This window comes from Dasypus novemcinctus, chromosome X (genome assembly GCF_030445035.2).
Source record: "Dasypus novemcinctus isolate mDasNov1 chromosome X, mDasNov1.1.hap2, whole genome shotgun sequence".
Lineage (NCBI taxonomy): Eukaryota > Metazoa > Chordata > Mammalia > Cingulata > Dasypodidae > Dasypus > Dasypus novemcinctus.
Window position 1 is genome coordinate 79,299,727 of NC_080704.1, and position 20,643 is coordinate 79,320,369.

Below are 20,643 nucleotides of genomic sequence, written 5' to 3' on the forward strand. Positions count from 1 at the left end.
GGTGGGAGGAGGGGAAGGGGAGAAAATAAATAAATCTTTAAAAAATTACTCTGTTATACTCAATTTAAAATAATCTGATCAGAAGAGCAAATGGGTCACCTAATGGGCTGGCTATTGTTTCAAACTTCTTGACAGTGCCACATGTACTTAATTAGCATTCTGTTGACCTTTTCGATTCCCAATTTCAAGCAAAAGAAGGCTCTAGCACAAACTAGTGATTCTGAAGGTGTGGTCCTCTGCCTTCCTGCATCAGAATTACCTGGGGGTGCTTGTTAAAAAATACGGTTTCTGATTTCCATTGTTCAAGTGCCTGTATTTGACACATGTATACTAGGTGATTTTGATGCATGCTAAAGTTTGGGAACTACTGCTTTCCCTTTTCCCTGGAAAACCTCAACCCAGCTCCTCAATAGTCCCTATTAGTCCTACAGACTTGGTTATCACTTTTTCTTGGAAGTTTTTCGTGACTGGATTAGATGTATCTTCTATCTATGCCATTTTTTGCTTTCCTCCATCCACCCAAGGCCTTAGCATACTGTATTGTAATTGCCAATTTACTTTCCTGTCTTTGGCCCTAGATTCTGAGATCCTTGAAAGTCAGTCCTTTTTGTGGTCTCAGTATCTCACATCTAGTAAGTGCTCAGTGTTGAATCATTGAATGAATGATCCAAAGATGCACTCATCATATTTGTTGACTTTAGAAAATTTCTAAGGGAATGTGGGCCTGTGGCAAATCTATTCAAACAATACAGAAGCATATTAAGTAAGAACCTGCTCATTCTTTTGAGGTAATAACCATTTATAATTTGGTGTTGGTCTTTTTAGATCTTTTTCTATCATCATATAAAAGCACACACAATTGTTATGGTTTAGGGTCTCAATACAATTGGATCTTTTAAGTTTTTGAGGGGTTTGATATACTTTCCAAAACCCGTGGTTTCTTAGTCCGTTCATGATAGAGTTCTGTTCTGGTTAAGTGAACTAGCTCATCCTAGGGGCATGGATTTTCTAAAAGCAGTAACATGAGGCTTGAAGCACTTTCTAGGGGCTTGTCCTCCTGATGGTGAATTTTACTCTTCTGCCTCCTTGTTGACAATATATTCCTTCACACTTTCCTTGGACCATTTCTCTCAGTTACTATCCAACCTGGAATTTGATATTTTGCCTTTAAGGTTTAGGTGATTTTTAGGTTATATTTTAGAACCCTAGTTCCTTTTGCTTGACTGCTCAGAAAATGTGTGTGTGTATGTGTAACAAAAGTATGTGAGAAGATAAACAAGGTATGAATCACTTTTTAGTTTATTTATAGTGCTATTTACTGATAATCAATTTTAAGGTGACCGAGGTCATGTATTGAGCCATACTTGGGAAACTACATCCAAAAAGAGTTTTCTTTCCTGTTTAACAAAATGAAACATTGAAATCTACCACCAAATAAATCCAGTGTACAGGGACTGATAAATGAACAGGGAATTTTATCAAGGGGGTGAGTCAGCAGGTATCTTGAAAAACTGAAAGGTATATAGTCAATCCAGTAACAACCTCCAGCTCAAATTAAAAGTCCTAAAGATGTGGTTAAGGCTAACTTTTCTATATGAAACTTGGTAAGTATTATGTCCACTTTCTTTAGCACTTTTAGTATCATCCGTGAGCTGTATAGCACAATAACTAATGATAAGATTACTTATGATTAGGTCCTGGAATGTAGCCAGGCTGCCAGCATCGAAGTGATGCTTTTTTGCAGCATGACTCCTCTGGGCTGAATTTTGGATCTCTGTAAGGAATGGCTAACAAGGGATATCCGTCATTTGCTCTCCCATTTCCTGAATGATCCTGAGCAGGAATATGCTTTGGCTTCACCTCAGGTGGTGTACTGCACAGCTGTCTGGTAAGCTGTAACTTTTAAAACAGCCTGCCATGGGGTAGTGAAGAATGAGTACTCAGGCCTCAGACAAATTATGAGGCAGAGAAGCAAGAGGCCCAACATCATAGCTTATGGAGGTAGCAGTTGCAGCTTTGAAATCACCCTTTGCTCCCCATGAAATGGACTTCAGTATTTGTTCATTTATCTAGACAGCCATCCCAGTAAATAGGCTTTTTTCAATCAGTAAAGCCCTAAAGGCTGTTCTCCTTGCCAACTATACTTTTTTATTTTAATTGCAGTCTCTTCATCCAAGGTCTCCTCTGGCCCCTTTCTTTCACTTTCCTATCTTTAAACAGAAGTATAGCATTTGGCAGAAAACAGACTTCTCACAGATAGCTAATGATACTCAATGTTCTTCCCGTCTTTGGTTCAGCAGGAAAGACTGAGCAGCTTCTTGCTTCCAAGTTTTCTTCACTTACTCTGTCGTGATCTTAATTTCCTAAGCACCTAAATTCACTAAAACTTTTTTTGCATTTCAGAAACTAATTGGTTGTTCCCTTCATTTATTTGAGAGTTTTGGCATTTGGTTGCCTATGATATTAGTAAGACTCATTTTTTAAAAATGTCTATTTATTTTCGCAGTTACATTTTTGCTGTTGACTCAAGTGGCAATGAAGAATTTCAGGCCAGTAAGTAGAGTCTATGCAAAGCAGTAATTTATATATTAAAATGTAATTTAACTTCGTCTTTGTGGAGCTGACTGGACTGTGATTTGGTATTTAGCATAAGCTGGTCCTGAGTTCTACTCCACTAGGGCTCACTCTAGGCTGGGAAAAGAAAGTTTTATTTCCCTACCCTTAGGAGCAGCGGAAGTTCTCTGTGCTTTTTCAATTTATTTTTCTTACCTTTTTGGTTCTGGGTCTCCTTACTTTTATTTCCTCTCTTCCATGGAGGGTGTTAAAGGCCTAGGTAACCAGATTTTTATCATACTTCAGATGTTTTCTAATGCTTTCTTTCTTTCTTTGACTTAGTTGAGGCCAGAATGAGAATGGAAAAGAAGAGACAACAAGTCAGGTGAGTAGAAGAATTTTTGAAAAAAAATTTTTTTTTTAAGAAATGGTGTTCTGGATAAGTAGATGTGAGAATAAACATCACATTTCCTCTGTGAACACCGTGGAGTGTTCCGCAGGATCAGAATGCGTGTTTGACCACACAACCAGGTTCAAAATATTAACTTTCTTATTATACCCTGACCCATTATCTAATTGGTCAGTTTCTTCTTCAGATTGTCTCTCTGAACCATTTTCATTCTCCAGCAGTTCAAGTCCTTATTCGTTTTACTCTTGTGTTAGTCCACCAGCTTTTCAAAGTGGGCTGCCCACCCTGATCTCTTCCTCTTCTGATCCAGTCTGCACACCACTTCCAGATTAATCTCCTAAGGCACTGCTTTGATCATAGTGCTCCCCTGTTCAAATTGCTGTCATATAAAAATTAAGCTGCTTCGGTGCTCAGAGATGTATTCACCAAATGCAATGAATGTCTCATGATGATTGAGGAGGTTGTTGTTATGGGGGGAGGAGTGGGGTGAGGGGGGTGGGGGGTATATGGGGACCTCATTTTTTTTAATGTAACATTAAAAAAATAAAGAAAAATACATAAATAAATAAATAAAAGGAAAAAAAAAACCTTAAAAAAATTAAGCTGCTTAGCACAGTATTTAAATCCCTCTGTGATGTGGCTCTACCTATTTTTCAACTTTATCTTTCCTATTCCTCTTAATGAACCCTCTGCTGTAGCCAGAGGTAGATTAAGAGGTGTTACCCAGGTACCATACTATAGGGGGTGCTAAAAAACAACAATACTGGGATAATTTCAAAAGATGGTGCTAGTTAACTATAGTTTCCACATTGCCTTCTTAAATTACTGTAAAAATGTAAGTTGGTTATTCTTGTTCTCCCACCACCCCCATCCAGCCAAATAGTGCTGTCAGTCAGGAAAAGCTTTTTCTAGCCAACGCTGATGGATCTCTGTTGAATAGTTTTTGCAACATGTAAGCGACAAACTCTGACACCAATGTGGAAAGGCATCTGAGGTCAGCAGTTGCAGTCAGCTGAAATGCTAAAACCAAATAGTGCATTGTATCAAGCTATTTATTGGAAATGATCAGTTTCATTATTTATATTTTAAAAAGTTGTATTGAGGTATAATTTACATGCTGTAAAATCCACCCTTTTTAGGTGTACAGTTTGATGAATTTTTACAGACATAGACAGGATGGTACATGCAACCATTACCACAATCAAGATCCAGATTATTTTAATCACTGTTACTAAATTATTTGAGTAGTTCATCCTGGCTCCTAAGAAGTATTCTGGTTGAGAATGTTGTGCATAATAAAGTCTGCACTTAATAATAAATAAAAAGGCATCTGAATTTTTTATTAAAAGAAAAATTGGTCTCTTCTTGCCTCTACCAGAAAGATGTTGAACAAATAGTGAAAGAAAATCAGTTTTAAGGGGCCTTCCAGGAGTGTCCAGTGATCCTGGTCCAGTCCCAGGTAGCTGTATCATACTTACTATATACAATTTAGAAAATACAGAAGGATGACAAATTTTAATGCTGCTGGAACCTCTGACCCAAATACCAGGGCCAATCGAGCATGGAAATCCCATCAGTGTGCTCACCTCCAGCACCCTGGGTGGCACAGGGACAGTGCCGAGGGGTTCTCCTACTAGAGCAGTCTGTCAGTTAGAGAGGGTGGTGCTGGCTCCAGAATGTTAAGAATGGTCCCAAGGAGAAATCTCCTTGCATTTTCTCTCCATTTATCCTCTACTCTGTCCGACAACTGGATCTCATAGTTGATAAAGAAAAAGACAACTAAATCTTTCCCTAATTTGTTTTTCTTCTACACCTGAACTGTTTGAGTCTATTTCCCTCTCAGTACCTGACAGACACCTCCTTCGGAAAGGAGGCGAGGCAGATGGAAAGATTAAGTAGAAAGATGGAAAAATCTGGAATAATGGAAAGATTCAGTAGTGTCAAAGAAGGGGAATAGAGTTACTGCAGGAAACAAAACATTTTAAAAGGTAGAAAATGCCACGAAAAGAGGAATATTACCTCCATATTTCTTTTATTTTTTTAACCTTTTTATTTTGAAATAATCTCAAACTTAATGCAACAGTTGCAAAAATAATACAAAACCTATACAGAAATCTCCAACATATCTCTCCCTTCCCCCAATACCCATATCTATCAGTTTTAATATTTTGCCATGTTTATTGTGTCATTCTATCCACCCATCTGTCTGTCTATATATTTATGTATTTTCTAAAACTTTGAGGGTAGGTTGTATATATCATGCTTCCTTTTTTTTTTAAAAAGATTTATTTATTTATTTATTTATTTATTTATTTCTCTTCCCTCCCCGCCCGCCCCCCTCGCGCCCCCCCCCCCCCCGCCACCCCAGTTGTCTGTTCTCTGTGTCTATTGCTGCATCTTCTTTGTCTGCTTCTGTTGTTGTCAGTGGCACGGAAATCCGTGTTTCTTTTTGTTGCATCATCTTGTTGTGTCAGCTCTTCGTGTGTGCGGCGCCATTCTTGGGCAGGCTGCACTTTCTTTCGCGCTGGGTGGCTCTCCTTATGGGGCGCACTCCTTGCGCGTGGGGCTCCCCTACGTGGGGGACACCCCTGCGTGGCACGGCACTCCTTGCATGCATCAGCACCGTGCGTGGGCCAGCTCCACATGGGTCAAGGAGGCCTGGGATTTGAACTGTGGACCTCCTGTGTGGTAGATGGATGCCTTAACCACTGGGCAAAGTCCGCTTCCCTATATCATGCTTCTTGAGCACCTAATGTAACCACCTTAAATACATTAACAAGTTCAAGAAATTTAACATTGATATAAAGCTTACAGCCTACTGCCAGTTTTTTCACATGCCCCAATAATGCCCTTTTGGGCCTTTTCTCCTCCATTATTAGATGCCCCCTCCAGGATCATGTATTGCATTTAATTGTCATTGTCTCTTTAATTGCTCTTTTTTTTAAAAAAAGAAAATTGTAGAGACATATATACAGCATAAACTTTCCCATCTCAACTACTCCCAAGCATACCATTCAGTGGGATTAGTAATATTCACAGTGTTGTGCTACCCTCACCACCATCCATTACCAGAACTTTCCCATCACCCCAAATGGAAAGCCTCTACCCATTATTCTTCCTCCACACCCAGATGGCTTCCTCATCTGTTTGCTCATTGTTTGAGTTTGTTTTTTGTTTTTTGTGCTCTTCTACTCATTGTCTGTTTGCCTTTTTTTTCTTTTGGAGGTACTGGGAACTGAACCTGGGACCTCCCATGTCGGAGGCATGTACTCAGTGGCTTGAGTCACATCTGCTCCTGGCTCGTTTTGTTTATGCTCAATGTTTGCTCACTGTCTGCTTGTTTGTTTGTCTTCTTTAGGAGACACTGGGAACTGAACCCAGAACCTCTCATGTGGGAGGCGGGTGCTCAACTACTTGAGCCACATCTGCTCCCTACCCATTATTCTTTAACTCCCCATTCCCCCTATTCCAGCCCCTGGTAACCTGTTCTCTATTTTATGTTTCTGAATTTGCACACTCTAGATATTTCATACAAGTGGAATCCTAAATTATCTGTCCCATTGTTGTTCCGATTTATTTCACTCAACATGATATCTTCAAGGTTCTCTTTTGTTTTTCCCTGTCTCATTATTCAGCTGCGTGGTGATTGATGACTCAGATTACTCAGATTGTGATGATGAATACTTCTTTGAGGAAAAGAGATCCAAATTATCTGATATAAGAAGTGGAGGTAAGTATACTATTAGGTCTTAGAGAAGTAGCTATGTGAAGCCTCATCACACAGTAATTTTAGGATAAGAGTCAGCAAACTTTCTATTCTGAATGACTTAGTGAGTGCCACCATTTCTTTCCTCATATGTGCTCAGATGTGTTGATGGATGGATTTGCTGTACCCACTGGTAAGTTTCCTAACACAGCAGTAACTGCTTGCTGCCTTATACCTTGGCATCCCTCTCAATAGAGTTCACCTACCCAGATCTACATCAAGGAAGTGGATGGGAGAACATCAAGCACCGAGGCAGAGAAGTATAAATGATGCCTATTTCTCTCTTTTCCTCCCTCTCTATGTGTGAGAAATAACAAGTTCCTTTCCAGCTTGATGTAAAAGCTTGGGTGGGTAATAGTCATGGGCTGCCAGCAGGCAATGACTTGTCAGGGGAAATCCTTGCATTCTCCACCTAGCTGTTTATCTTTGCCGTCCACTACTCTCTTTGCATTTTTCAGAGATGTCTGTTATTCTTAAGCCTATTTCCCACAACAGATCCTTGCCTCTTTGGATTCAGAAGCCCTTTTAACCTCTTGGAAGTCTCAGAACTTTACTTGCAGTTCATAACCTGCTCTGTTGGTGTGAGATGCAGAAAGACTAGGACTTTCTTAAGCATTAGGGATGGTATTTTATTTATCTTTGTTTGTTCAGTACCAGGCATAGGGACTGATATGTAGGCACCTAGTAAATGCTTGCTGAACTGAACTCAGTTGAAAATGGGTGCACTGGCTACGTAAGAAGTATCAGTGTGGGGAAAGGAGAGGAGGCTTGGAACCGTAGTCTCCTACTGCTTCACCAGCTGTTCCCTCTAATTTCTGTTTGCTTTCCTTCTCTCTAAACTCTGGGTAGATATGCCTGAGCAGGACAGAAGTTCATATGCAGAGTAGGGGGTATGACAAGCTACAGAAATGCAAAGGGAACTCCAAGGGAGGTCTGCTTCAGAGTAGGGTATGGGGAACAGAGCCAGAAACCAACTCCTTACCATAGGCCACAAGGTGATGCCTTGACTCAGAAAGTGCATGTTCTTTTGAGGATGAAATTTCAACTGAAGCTGTTCTTACCTTTTTCACCTATGTGGGTTCTGACTGTGGGCACCCATACCATTGTGTGATGAAGAATGCTTTAATAGGACTGTCTTTATATATTTCTTTACTGTTCTCACATGTCATTTCTTTTGCTATTATTTAACAAATTTAGGCCATTTTATAGAAAAAAAGCCTTGATGAGCTTTAAAAAATATTTCCAACCTCACTTCTGAGTTTGTCAATGTATAATAGTCACTTTTTATTTATTTTAAGTAGTTTGTCCCTGCTAGTTTTTTTAAAATTTCAAATGCAGGTAAGAATCTCTTAATTTTCTAGGAATGATGGCTTTTTACCATAGGAATGTTCACTCCTTTATCTTTTCTTATTGCATATTTCAAGTTCTTTGATGATTATTTCAAATAACCCATGGGACTCTTCAGAGAAATGATCCCAAATCTGCATTTGTACGATAGAATTTTTGTACCATAAGCACATCATCATGTCTTGTCCAGGCCTTGGTTTACATTTTTACATCCAGAATCATAGAAACCTAGAAGCTGAGCTCTTCAGAGAACATCTGGTGTTAGACTTCCACCTTATTTTCCAGATGAAGAAACCCTCTGTGGTTTTCCTAATGTTTCCAAGGCCTTTTAGAGAGCGCAAGTATTAGGACTTAATTCCTGACTGGTTTTGTTCTGAGAGCTTTGGATTTACAGACTAGTTTTTAAAAATTAAATTTTGGTGACCAACATAGAGTTACCAATTTTAAATTTTTCTAATGAAGAAAATAAATATTTCCAACTACTATCTACTATCACCATAATTTCATAAAGTAAAGAGCATCAAAAGTTTAGCAAAGATAGTCCTTGAAACGGTAGAAATTTAACTTGGGGAAAAAACCCACTTTATTCTAATTTCTCTCATTTTCCTGTGAACCATTGAAAATATACAAGTGTCCTGTGTTTGGGTACCACTGAGCAACTATATCATGCTACTTATGGAATGTCATTTTGAAAATTGCCATTGGACTTTGATTTCTATTTTATCTGAGACTACTCTCAGTAAAATAAAAGAAACAGGGAAAAAAGTCTAAAATAACTGATTCTTAAAGGTCATGATGTCACAGTTCCCAGCTTGTTTAACTTGTACACAGGAAGTTAAGTGGATTAGGGGGGAGCAGAGAAGTGGAGTATATTTATATCTGATTGTGTTTCCTCAATTTCAGATGAGATTCTGAAAATGTCAAAGCAGTCTACCATCCAGGAGCCTCCAATACTTATTACTGATGATAGTAGTGATTTGGAGGGCCCAATGCTAATAGAAGAGTCTTCATGTGAGAATGGCCAGATTTACTCAGATGAAAAAGAGCTGCATGAGTTTTCTGTCTCTAAATGTGATTCTTCCAAAGAAGTTGGTGAGCAAAATCTTTGTGAAAATCTCTGCCAACTACCAAATGAGCCTGAGGCTACAGTGGAGATTTTAGATGAAAATTTGCCAACTAATGAAGAGCCTGAACCTGTGGTAGAACAACCAAAGAAAAGGAAAGCTAAGACCAAAAATATATCCGTGACACCTGGTAAGCCAGTCATACCTAGTATACCTGTCATGCCTGCTGGGTCTTTTCAGCCACATAGCCTGTCTTTTCGGGTATGCTTGGCCTGCCTTCCAAACCTGTGCTGTTTCAGCAACTTCTTTGTGGTCAAAACAGGCAGCCATCCCAGTTAAAAGGATCTTTCTAGGCCCAGGAGAGACACAAATTCCATATTCTAGATCAAAGCATTGCTTATGGCTAAGTTAATCAGCAAATGCTTAAGTATCAATTTGTAGAGCAAAGGATCCAGAAACTGTGTAAAGTTCTTAGTCCCTGCATTCAGGGAATTTTCAACCTCATTTGGGAGGCAGAAATATTAATATAGGAAATAACAATTGAACACTAAATTATAGTGTTTAACGGCAGTTTTAGAGAATTCCAGAGCGTGCACAGGTTATTGAGGACTGGGGTTGTCAGCAAAGGTATAGCCTTACTGAGGTGAGGAACAAGTCCAAAATCCTTTTTGGATGGGTGGGATTGAAGGGAGAGGGCATTTGTTGTGGGACATACAAGGTGGGCAAAGACCAGAAACTAGCCTGAGCATATGAGCAGAAAAGAAGTCACTGGCCTGGCTAGAGAGGAGGGAAAGGATGTAATCTGAAACAATTGGAAAGTTTGGGATTGGTTTGTTGTTGTCATTGTTTACTGCTGTCAGTAGGAGGGAGGGGCAATATTAGTTTTGTGGGTATATCTGAGGGAAGGTTGATCCAGATGGGTTTTGATAGGACCAGCTTTCTTTGGCCCAGTATGGATAATGAAAAGTGAGGTTATTAGCTTTTATTTGACATGTTTCAGATAATACTGTAAAACAAAACAAGAGGAATGGATGTGGCTCAAGTGGCCCAGCACTGGCTTCCCGCATACAAGGTCCTGGGTTCAATCCCCAACCCCAGTACCTCAAAAAACAAAACAAAAACAACTCATTTTCTGCATTTACAAATAGGACCACAGCACCAGTCTGCCTCTTGATATGATGTGAGATTATACGATAAGTGAATTTTCCTTCCCCTATACTTTAGAAGTAAACTCTGAGTGGGGCCAGGGGCCAGGATGTGATCCCACTGGCTAGGAAGAACTGAACTGTTTAAAGATCTTTGAAAGTATAAAGATGATCATGAAAGCCAGGCAACCTCCATAGAATTATTCCCTGCTCTCTAAATATACCATCCTTTCTTGTGCTTCCATGTCTTAGGATTTGCTGTTCCATCTGCCTGGAGTATTTTCTCCCTGACTTTTTTTGTCCTGAGGATATCCCATTTTTCTGAGGGCCTGGTCCAATTGTCTCTACATCTATGAAACCAAAAGTCAAAGTTGGTCCCCCACCCTGGGCTCCCAACGTTTTTGGATCCCATCTCTACTAAATCACTCATCACACTGTGTTGTAATGATATGTTTCTGAATCTGTCTCCCAGGATTAAGGGTAGGGACTATGAGCTCTTGAGGTCCTGAACCATTTGTGGGTTTGACTTTTACTCATCTTTTAATCTCTTGCAGAGACTAGTCTGGTGCTTTGCACACAATAAATGTTTAGTAATTTGTTTTTTTGTTTGTTTAATGAGTGAATGAGTGACACTAACTACTGATACCTAAGTCTCTGGCTAGAGCAACCAGCAGCAGTATGGGTCCTCGTTTAAGGTAGAAAGATTTGGCTGGCAGATTATGTGAAGATATGCCTGGGATATCAGCCACTCTTCTCACAGCAAAAGAGTGAGCTATACCATATCACTCCTTGTACTGTAGAAGCCTCAGTTGCCCACAAAATTGAGCCTATACTAGCATACTCCTATAACCTCATTATAATCCTCAGTGCCTATCACAGAATCCTACCCAACTTACTCAGCTGTTAGCTGGGCAATTTACCTAGGTAAAATCTCTCAGGATGACTAATGAAGCAGTATACGAAGTCTTCAGGCAGGTTTTGTTTATAGACATTGCTCTCTGGGCTTGGTTATGGGGGCTGTTGGGTTTACCCTTCTGCCAGTTGCTTGATGGTACCAGTTTTCAGGGTATATGTGAAGTATTATCTTTGCAGCTGTTATAGGACCAAAAAGGCGTGCACCTTCAAAGAAGAAATTCAGCTCAGCAAAATTTGAAAACTGCGAGTCTGGGTATGTATTTCTCATGTTCAATGTAATTGGCCTCAGAGGCAAAATTGTCACATATTAAGCAGTCCATTAGGCACTTGGGAGGGGGGTCTTCAAGGAGATAAAGGAGTCTGGTGGTTTGGGGTAAAGTAGGGGCAAGGACTCTCCTCCTCTCTTTGCCCACAGTGCATAGACGGCAGAGCCAGTTGTGGCATTCTGCAAAGTCCACCACAGTCACCTGGTCTGAGGGGAGCCCTCTGCCCCCACAGTAGCTCTGGCCTCAGAAGCTTCCTTTGTCTTTAAAAGAATGATGTGTAGCCAAATCAAACATTTTTTTTCAGGCTGGATATAGCCTCCTGGCCACCAGTTTACACTAAACCAAAGCAAATGTAGTAGAAATGGCGAGAAGGCAGCACTGACTGGTTTTTATGACCCACAGGAATTGGAGGGAGGGGAGTCAAGGGTATTTTCCAGGCTTCTATATCCTTTCGGATTAACCCAGTTATTTTCACTGCTGTGTATATCCTTGTGAATTTTTAAGGCTTAATTCATAGCACGAAATAGATTTCTTGAAGTTCCTTTATTTTTATTAAGCTATAAATAGCTGATACTGAAACCACAACAGATCATTTATATACTTAATGATTACGGGAGGAAGAGATGAGATGTGGAGGCGTTTTCAGGACTTGGAGTTGTCCTGGGTGGTGCTGCAGGGACAGTTACCGGACATTGTATGTTCTCCCATAGCCCACTGGGTGGAATGTCAGAGAGTGTGGGCTATGATGTGGACCATTGACCATGAGGTGCAGCGGTGCTCAGAGATGTATTCACCAAATGCAATGAATGTCTCATGATGATGGAGGAGATTGTTGTTATGGGGGGAGGAGTGGGGTGAGGGGAGTGGGGTATATGGGGACCTCGTATTTTTTTAATATAATATTAAAAAAATAAAGACAAAAAATACTATTAATACTTAAAGAAAGCAAAAAATAATTGATGCATTTTCTAGTGTGGGTTCCAGTAATTTCTCGCTTTTTTTCTTAAAAATATGACATAGGAAGCATACTTTTCTTTTTTTTTATACATACTTACATCCATCTGAATTATCTCCCAAAAGAAGGAATGTATGTGAAGGGTTATATGTTTATTTTTTAACCTGGGTTTTTGGATATGTCAGGCAGGGATTAGGGCAACAGAGCGGCTAGGACCTGAGTGGAAAGCTCAGGTCTCTCTTTCTACACTTCTCAGTGAGTGAAGATAGCTGGCAGTGGTTATAGATGTTCTCTCTTAGATGGATCCCCTTTCAGCAAAGTTTCTTCTCTGGGATCCTGATGCATATTTAAGCTGCTTTGCCCATAGGGATAGGTGTGAAAAGAGAGAAGCTGTCCCTTTGTATCATCGCCAGTCTGCATCATCTAAAGGAGGCTGCTTCTTGCCTTGGTACTTCCTGTGTCAATCTGTAGGCTTCCTGTTCTGCTTAGCATTGTTCCTGTGTCGGCTGCTTGTTCGTCATGGTATCTGACATATCCATTTTGGGGTCTTGTTGGTTTCTCTGATGTGGAGATGCGTAATCTTCAGTGACATGGGCATTGAGGCAAAGGTATGCTAAGATGTAGGCCTGGCTTCTGTGAGCTCACATACACACACATACACAGGCACACACACGCAGGGATTGTGCTCTCTGCTGAAGTCTGTGGATAGTTCAGGTTTTCATCTACCTCCTTTTCTGATGCAAATTGGTTTTCAAAGCTAAATAATTTGAGGCAGAAATGTTTTGAGTCATCTGCCTCAGGCTTTGGGATTAAGACTCTTTTTTAAGCCTCCTTTCTTTGTCTTGCCTGGTATTTCTCCCATCTCCCTACCCCAGCCTCCTTACATAGAGTTTGTTTGGTGAGTTAAAGGTTAATGAGTATTCTGGTACAATCTCAGCTTCAAGAGTTGTGTTAAGCCAGAAACTCACTCCCCTGTATTTGTTTCTATTTTACCTTTCCAGCTCTGTGGGCTCATCTTTCTGGACTTTTGTATTTTTCCAGACAAGATAAAAATGCTTCAATTTCAATAAGTAGTTATGCAAAGTTTGAGAACTCTGTGTGCTCAGCCCTCTTCTTTGTGCCATTTCAATTAGGCCTTGAAAGATGGAGCAACAATTGTGGTCTGATGGCAAGACCATGAGATTTGGAGCAGAAGATTCATTGTCTCTATGAACTCTGGGCAAGTCACTCAATTTCTGAGCTTCAGGTTTCTCTTCTCCAAAGTGGAAATGATAAGAATAGTCATAACTTCTTTGAAGGGCTGCTATGGACTACGTATGATAAAGTAAAAGGAAGTCTTTTCAATGATAAGGCACTGATAAGATGATTGTTCCTATTTGAGATGTGGTCATTCTAGGCCATGGGGAAATATATGTGCCAAAGCGTGAAAGTGCAGAATCTCGGTTCATGTCCAGGGAACATTTAAGTAGCTCACTTTGGCCAGAGTGAGAACAGTAGCTGGAAAGAGAGGTTGGGACCAGATTGATGAGGGCCTTGAATGCCAGGCAGTTAACGAAAAGCCAGAAAGGGGCATAATTGGAACATGGCTCGGGAAAATTAATCTGGAGGGGTGTATCTGTGGTTGGTTAGAAGGAAGAGAACCTGCAGATAAGGACCACATTTAGGGGAGATGCTGTAGTATCCAGACATAAAGGGGAGGACAAGAATTTGAACTAGACTGGGGACAGTGAGAGTGGACAGGAGGGGCTGGATGGAAAAGATGACGTAAAGGAAATTATCAGGGTTTGTGTGTGTGTGCACGTGCCTAATTGAATATGTGGTAAGGGAGAAAATGAACTAAAAAATATCTCTGAGGTTTTCAGTCTGTTATAACAGAAGTTTGGTAATTAAACATTTTAAGCTGGAGATTTACTCATGTCGGAAATTTGACTCAAGTAACTGTAAACTCAGAACTAAACCTGAGGAGAGAGATCCAGACTGAAGATACAGGTATGAGGTTTACTCCTGTTGAGTGTGAAACTATGGGCTTCACATCTCTGAGAATATACGAGGAATGAAGGGGAAAAGCCTGTGAATGGAACCTTGGAAAATGCCCTCATATAAGGAGCTGGAGGAGGAAGAGGAAACCAGCAAGATTCCAGATTCTTTCTTTTTTTTTTTTTTTTTCAGTTTGAATATAAAGAATTTTTTTTTGTTTTTTTGTTTTGACATTTTTTTTATTGACTTTGTAATAATATTACATTAAAAAAATATATATATATGAGGTCCCATTCAACCCCACCACCCCCACCCCACCTCTCCGCCCCCAGCAACACTCATTCCCATCATCATGACACATCCATTGCATTTGGTAAGTACATCTTTGGGCACCTCTGCACCTCATGGTCAATGGTCCACATCATGGCCCATACTCTCCCCCATTCCATCCAGTGGGCCCTGTGAAGATTTACAGTGTCCGGTGATTGCCCCTGAAGCACCATCCAGGGCAGCTCCATGTCCCAAAGACGCCTCCACCTCTCATCTCTTCCTGCCTTTCCCCATACCCATCAGCCACCATGTCCACTTTTCCCAATCCAATGCCACCTTTTCTATGTGGACATTGGATTGGTTGTGTCCATTGCACCTCTGTGTCAAGAGGAGGCTCAGATTCCACATGGATGCTGGATGCAATCCTCCCACTTTCAGTTGTAATCACTCTAGGCTCCATGGTGTGGTGGTTGTCCTTCTTCAACTCCATCTTAGCTGAGTGTGGTGGGTCCAATAAATCAGATTGTAGGTGCTGGAGTCTGTTGAGGCTCAGGACCTGGCTATCACATTGTCAGTCCAGAGATTCAAATCCCCTAAATATATCTTAAACCCCAACACTAACTGCAACTCCAGCCCATTAGCATGAAAGTCTTATGAAGAGAGATCCCATCTGAGTCCAGATTCATCACACATAAACACCAGTTCCGAAGAGGGGCCATCTGACCTGGTAGTTAACCCCATCTGCCATAACCATAACTCCCATGGGTCTCTTTAGCCCTCAAAGGAACCAATACCTGGGGGTTGTATCTGCTTTATCCAGATTCTTTCTTGGTGTGAGCTTTACATGTGTATGTCGTCTATTTCTTTAGCTGTATAAAACACAGTTGGATTTACCTTTTCAGGAATTCTGTGTGCAAAGTACCTGGATGCTTCTTGCTTGGCCTTGAAAATGCAAAGCAGTATTCTGGAAAGAATTTCAAGCAAAATAAGGATGAACTGGTTCAGAGACTCTATAACCTCTTTAACAGCTCCGTCTTTGATAAAAAGGTAGAATCAATGAATAGATATTTATTGAGCCCTGCTATATGCCCAGCACTCTTGGGTGCTGTGGGGTGTAAAGCATGTTAACCATGTTTATTTGCTGCCCTTAAGAAGTGTCCATTTAGGTGGGGAGACAAGGCATGCATATATGAAAGAAAAAGCAAATACTTAGGTGTTATAAAATGTGGGTACAGATCATTGTTACACAGGAGACCAGTGAAGGAAGAAATCCCTGAGCCCAAGTAGTCAGGCAATAGGATTGCCTGCCTGGAGGGAGGGAGACTTGTTCTGGGCCTGGAAGGATGGGAGATAAAGAGAACAGCAGTGATGGAGTGGGCATATGTTGAGGCTTGGCTAGCTGGGAATGAGGGTTCATGCTGAAGAATAATGGGAAGAAGCTGTGTGACTTTGAGCAAGTTACTTAACCTTTTTGCTTCAGTTTCCTCGTTTGTAAAATAGGGACAATTACAGTACCTACAAATTCATAGAATTATTTTTAGGCCTAAGTAAGTTAATACACTCTAAGTGCTTAGAACATAAAGTGCCAAGGACGTAATAGGTGATATGTGTTAGCTATTTTCAGTAGCATAGGAGCAGATGATGGAGGGTCTTGATGGTCAGGTGGGAGGAGCTTAAATTTAAATCAGTAGGTGCCACTTCACAGGGGTGTGATGTGAATGAAGTGGCTGCTGAAAGAAACTAATCTGACAGTAGAGTGAGGTCCAGACTGGATTAGAGAGAATCTGGAAGTAGAGAGGCCTATGGTCTTTAAGTTTTTCAGACTTTATTGTCTCTGGTGACAAACTTTCTGTGGGGAAAGTACTGATATCTTCCTAAAAGTTCCCCAGGTTTTGATGCCCTTCCTGATGACAGAGGTGTCATCACATCAAATGACTCCAATTAGCAGAACCTGAAGTGTTCTGAGTTGCATTTTCAATGTTGCCTCACCACTCTTACTCATAGGTTTCTATCTCTCACCTCACCACGTTTACACTTCTCTCCTTGGCTGCCCCAGACTTTTGTCTCCATGAAAGAGAGCACAAATCGTGCATTCATTTGGTCTCAAAAATCCTTTGTGTCCTGATTGCCTGTTAGTTGTCTTTACCTGGGTTTCAACTTGATTTTTATTCTCTTCAGAATGTTTAGATTTGTAGGCCCTTTGAATAGACTTCTTCTCAAACTTGAGGTACTTGCTCTGGGCCAAGAATATGGGGGAAAAATTCCTCTCACCTTTCATTAGAGGGAGAAGAACTCATGACTTATATTTTCTGATTTGTTTAGAATTGCTTTCTGATTCATTCCACTCACTTTTTTTTCTCAGCTGCCGGAGAAGATAGACATAGGCTGGAATAAAAAGATGCTTAGGACTGCTGGCTTGTGCACAACTGGTGAGACACAGCATCCCAAGAAAGAGCGTTATGCCAAGATTGAGATTTCTCTGAAAGTCTGTGACTCTGCAGGTGATGGCAGGAGCATGGCAATTTTGCCATTGTGCCCTTTCCTTTTGACATGTGGCCGGTTTAATTACTTTTAGATGCTGGTGTTCTCTGACAGCCTGTTTCACAGCTTTAACTGTTATTCCTATATGAAAGACCTACTTTGTGTTGCTTAGGAAGCATAATTATTGTCCATCTCACCATCACTGAAAATTTGATTTGTCAATCTTTATACAAGTTCTAACTTTCTCTCTGCATTTCTGTGATCCCAGCAGCAGCAGCTTCTTTGTTTCTACAGTAGCTGAAATTCCAGGTCCACTAAATATAGCCAGTCACCAACTCTTCCTTCATAAATGCCTCTCCAATAATTTCTTCTCCATCTTTGCCTCTCTTTTGGTACAGGCCCTTGTCACCTCACTCTCCTCCCAGCTCCATGCAGCCTCTCTGGCATACCACTGCATTGCTTTCCTACTAAGAAACCTATGTTAGGGGAGTTTTCTCTAGGGAAGAACCATTTCCTTGTCAATGTGTCCCTGCCTATAGCCTGGCTTGCATGTCCATTGTAATCTGCCTCCACTCTGCTAAGCCAGTCTTTTCTCTCACTCCTCCAACAGTAACCTGTGTTCCCACCAGGACTTCTTCACACCAGCCTTCAAAATGTGTTACACTCCTTCCTGGCCCCAACCTTTGCTCACATTTTTTTTTTCACCTCACCTGGAATGGCTTTTCTAATTGCAAATCCAACCAATTGGAAAGGGCCCAGCCCTGACCCCCATTTCTCCATGGAGCTTCTCCTGACCAAATCTCATGGCCATAGCTGCTGCCCCCCACCCTGTCCACTTAAGTTCTGGGAGGACACAAACCATGTCTTAAAGGGACATATTCCCAGCAGTGCCCCACAAAAAGACAAGCACATTGGAGCTGCTCCAAAAAGCCTTGCTGGATATAGGTACCTGACCTAGGCTCTCTGCCCTTAACAAAATCTGGTTGAAGTACATGGGGATTTTCACTTTCAAACTCCTGGGAAGGTGACACCTGTCCCTGCCCAGGTATGCTTACATAAGGTGGCTTTGTTTTGAATGTAATATTAAAAAAATAAATAAAGACAAAAAAAAATAGATACAGAGAACAGACAACCGGGGTGGGGGGGGGCAAGGGGAGAGAAATAAATAAATAAATAAATCTTTAAACAAACAAACAAACAAACGAAAAGATGGCTTTGTATCTGGCAGGGTTGAGAGACTAGGAGTTGTGGAGAGGTGGGGTAGCAGACTAGGAAAAAACTGGCTGAAGTGCTCATGACTTCTTTTCACTCCTCTTTTAAGACCGACTCCGGGACACCTTGATCCATGAAATATGCCACGCAGCCTCCTGGCTACTCGATGGTGTCCGTGATTCCCATGGTGATGCATGGAAATATTATGCCCAAAAGTCCAATATGGTACACCCAGAGCTGCCCAGGGTCACCCGTTGCCATAACTACAAGATCAACTACAGGATTCATTATGAGTGTACTCAGTGCAAATCCAGGTGAGACCCTTCTCCTCAGACTTTTTTCCCCCTATTATGTTTGTACTCTGGCCTCCAAGTGGCTCTTCTATGATTTATTAGTAAAAAGATGGCTATCTGACTTGAGGAGTAAAATCACTCAACTCCTTTCCATGTTCTCTCTCTCCATTCTTTCCCCTAATGTGCGCCTGCCTGACTGCTGCCACTGCTTAGTGCCCTGCTGATTCTGAGAACCCACACACGGTTCTTGCTTTGGGCCCAAGGCCAATAGCTCCAAGTTTATGCTGCAGTCCAGTGACTGAATCCTCCTTTTTTTTTTGTGTGGTATCTCTTTCCATCCTAGGGTCGGCCGCTACACCAGGTCATTGAACACTGAACGCTTTATCTGTGCCAGATGCAGGGGATCTTTGGTCATGCTGCCATTAACACGGAAAGATGGAACCCCCATTGAGCCCCATGTAAGACCATTTGCCAAATACGTGCAGGAGAATTATAGAGCAGTTAAGCGGGAGGTGGACGGGATCAGCCATGGGGATGTGATGAAAAAGCTTGGCAAGGATTATGGTGCCAAAAAACAAAAGCAAGGTCCTTAAGCTTATCTGAAAGTATATTTGTATGGGCTGAGTCCCCTACTGGTGAGAAGTATTAGAAAAAATTGCTTTGTTTCTATGAAGTAACAAATATTAGAGTTCAAATACTTGTTTTAGGTTTATGTTGTCAATGATGGTTCTTAACCAAGAATCCTATTGCTAACCATTTTGTGGCCTTGATGGTACTCTGAGACCCTTTCTGATCCATCTCAGGTTTTACTCTTACTCCATAGTTTTGACATGTAAGAGCAGCATGCAAAAGAAAAGTGAGTTTTTGAGAGTGGCAGGTTGAGAGAATGACAATAATGCTGGAAAGTGAACGTGTTAAAAGGCAGCACTTCAGAACCAAAACCAGAGCTGCTGTCAGATGTAACCAAGAAATAAAAGACAAATATGTTTCATGAATTTAGTTGCCGTCAACACTGAACGAAGCCTTCTGAGCCATGTAATTGTTCACAAAACAAAATAAACTGTTTTCTGCATTTCACTGAGCAAAGTATGTTCATTGACTCTTGTTCCTAGAGCAGAACAGACCCTTGGGTCTTTTGTCTAGGACCTTGACAGCTAAAGTTCTCCAAGATGTGTCTAGATGAACACTCTCCCTGCCTGTGTTTCTCTCTGATTTTTGTGACTGCTCGTAAGCACTTCAGCAGGCTCCCCACTTCTAGGAGATATCCAGGATGTAGACTAGAATCAACATGGTGTTGGTTTCCTATTGCTGTCAGAACAAATTACCACAAACTTTGGCTCAAAACCACACCAGTGTATTACCTTTCAGTTCTGGTGGTCAGAAGAGTGAGGTGGGGACTCACTGGGCTAAAGTCAAGGTGTTAGCAGGCAGATTTGCCTTCCTTTTGGGGACTCTAGGGGATGATCTGTTTCCTTGTCTCCTCCAGCCTCTAAAAGTCACCTGCGTTCCTTGGCTCGTAATCTCTTTCTCCATTTTCATGGCCAGCAGCCTAGCATCTCTCTTCCATTGTCACATCTTCTCTGACTTTCCTGCCGTCCTTGTCCACTTTTGAGAACCTTTGTGATTACATTGCGCCCAACTGGATAATCCAAGTTCATCTTATTTTAAGGTCAGGCCACCTGCAACCTTAATTCCCCTTGCTTTGTTAACATATTATTAAGCTCTGGGGATTGGGATGAGGACACCTTGGGGAGGGCCTTATGATGCCCATCACCAATATCTTTACTGGCCAGCGGTACTGTTAATGTTTATAGGCAGGTTGTATTGTTGGATGTGTTAGGTTCTGTTTTCCTTTATATTGCAGATGCCCAGAGCATTATTTTAGTGGGCACAAACAAACATGACCACAAGCTGAATCCTCTTAATTTCGCCTCCTGGCTGCCATCTCCAGTCACCTCTGCAGTCTCAGCAAGGGCCCAGCTGGCATGTG

General features: G+C 41.2%; 1 protein-coding gene across 2 annotated transcripts in view; it reads left to right on the forward strand.

Moving 5' to 3' along the window:
- The window catches only part of GCNA (germ cell nuclear acidic peptidase), a 28,244-nt gene extending 8,877 nt beyond the window's left edge, over positions 1–19,367 (forward strand). For both annotated transcript variants that reach the window (XM_058290910.2, XM_058290911.2), the window contains 9 exons: positions 2,507–2,553; positions 2,896–2,938; positions 6,598–6,692; positions 8,979–9,329; positions 11,377–11,452; positions 15,570–15,714; positions 17,030–17,168; positions 18,470–18,674; positions 18,997–19,367. In XM_058290910.2, the coding sequence (XP_058146893.1) occupies positions 2,507–2,553; positions 2,896–2,938; positions 6,598–6,692; positions 8,979–9,329; positions 11,377–11,452; positions 15,570–15,714; positions 17,030–17,168; positions 18,470–18,674; positions 18,997–19,246 (1,351 nt within the window). In that variant the 3' untranslated portion in view covers positions 19,247–19,367. The remainder of the gene's footprint in view (positions 1–2,506; positions 2,554–2,895; positions 2,939–6,597; positions 6,693–8,978; positions 9,330–11,376; positions 11,453–15,569; positions 15,715–17,029; positions 17,169–18,469; positions 18,675–18,996) is intronic.
- The last annotated feature ends 1,276 nt before the right edge of the window (positions 19,368–20,643 follow it).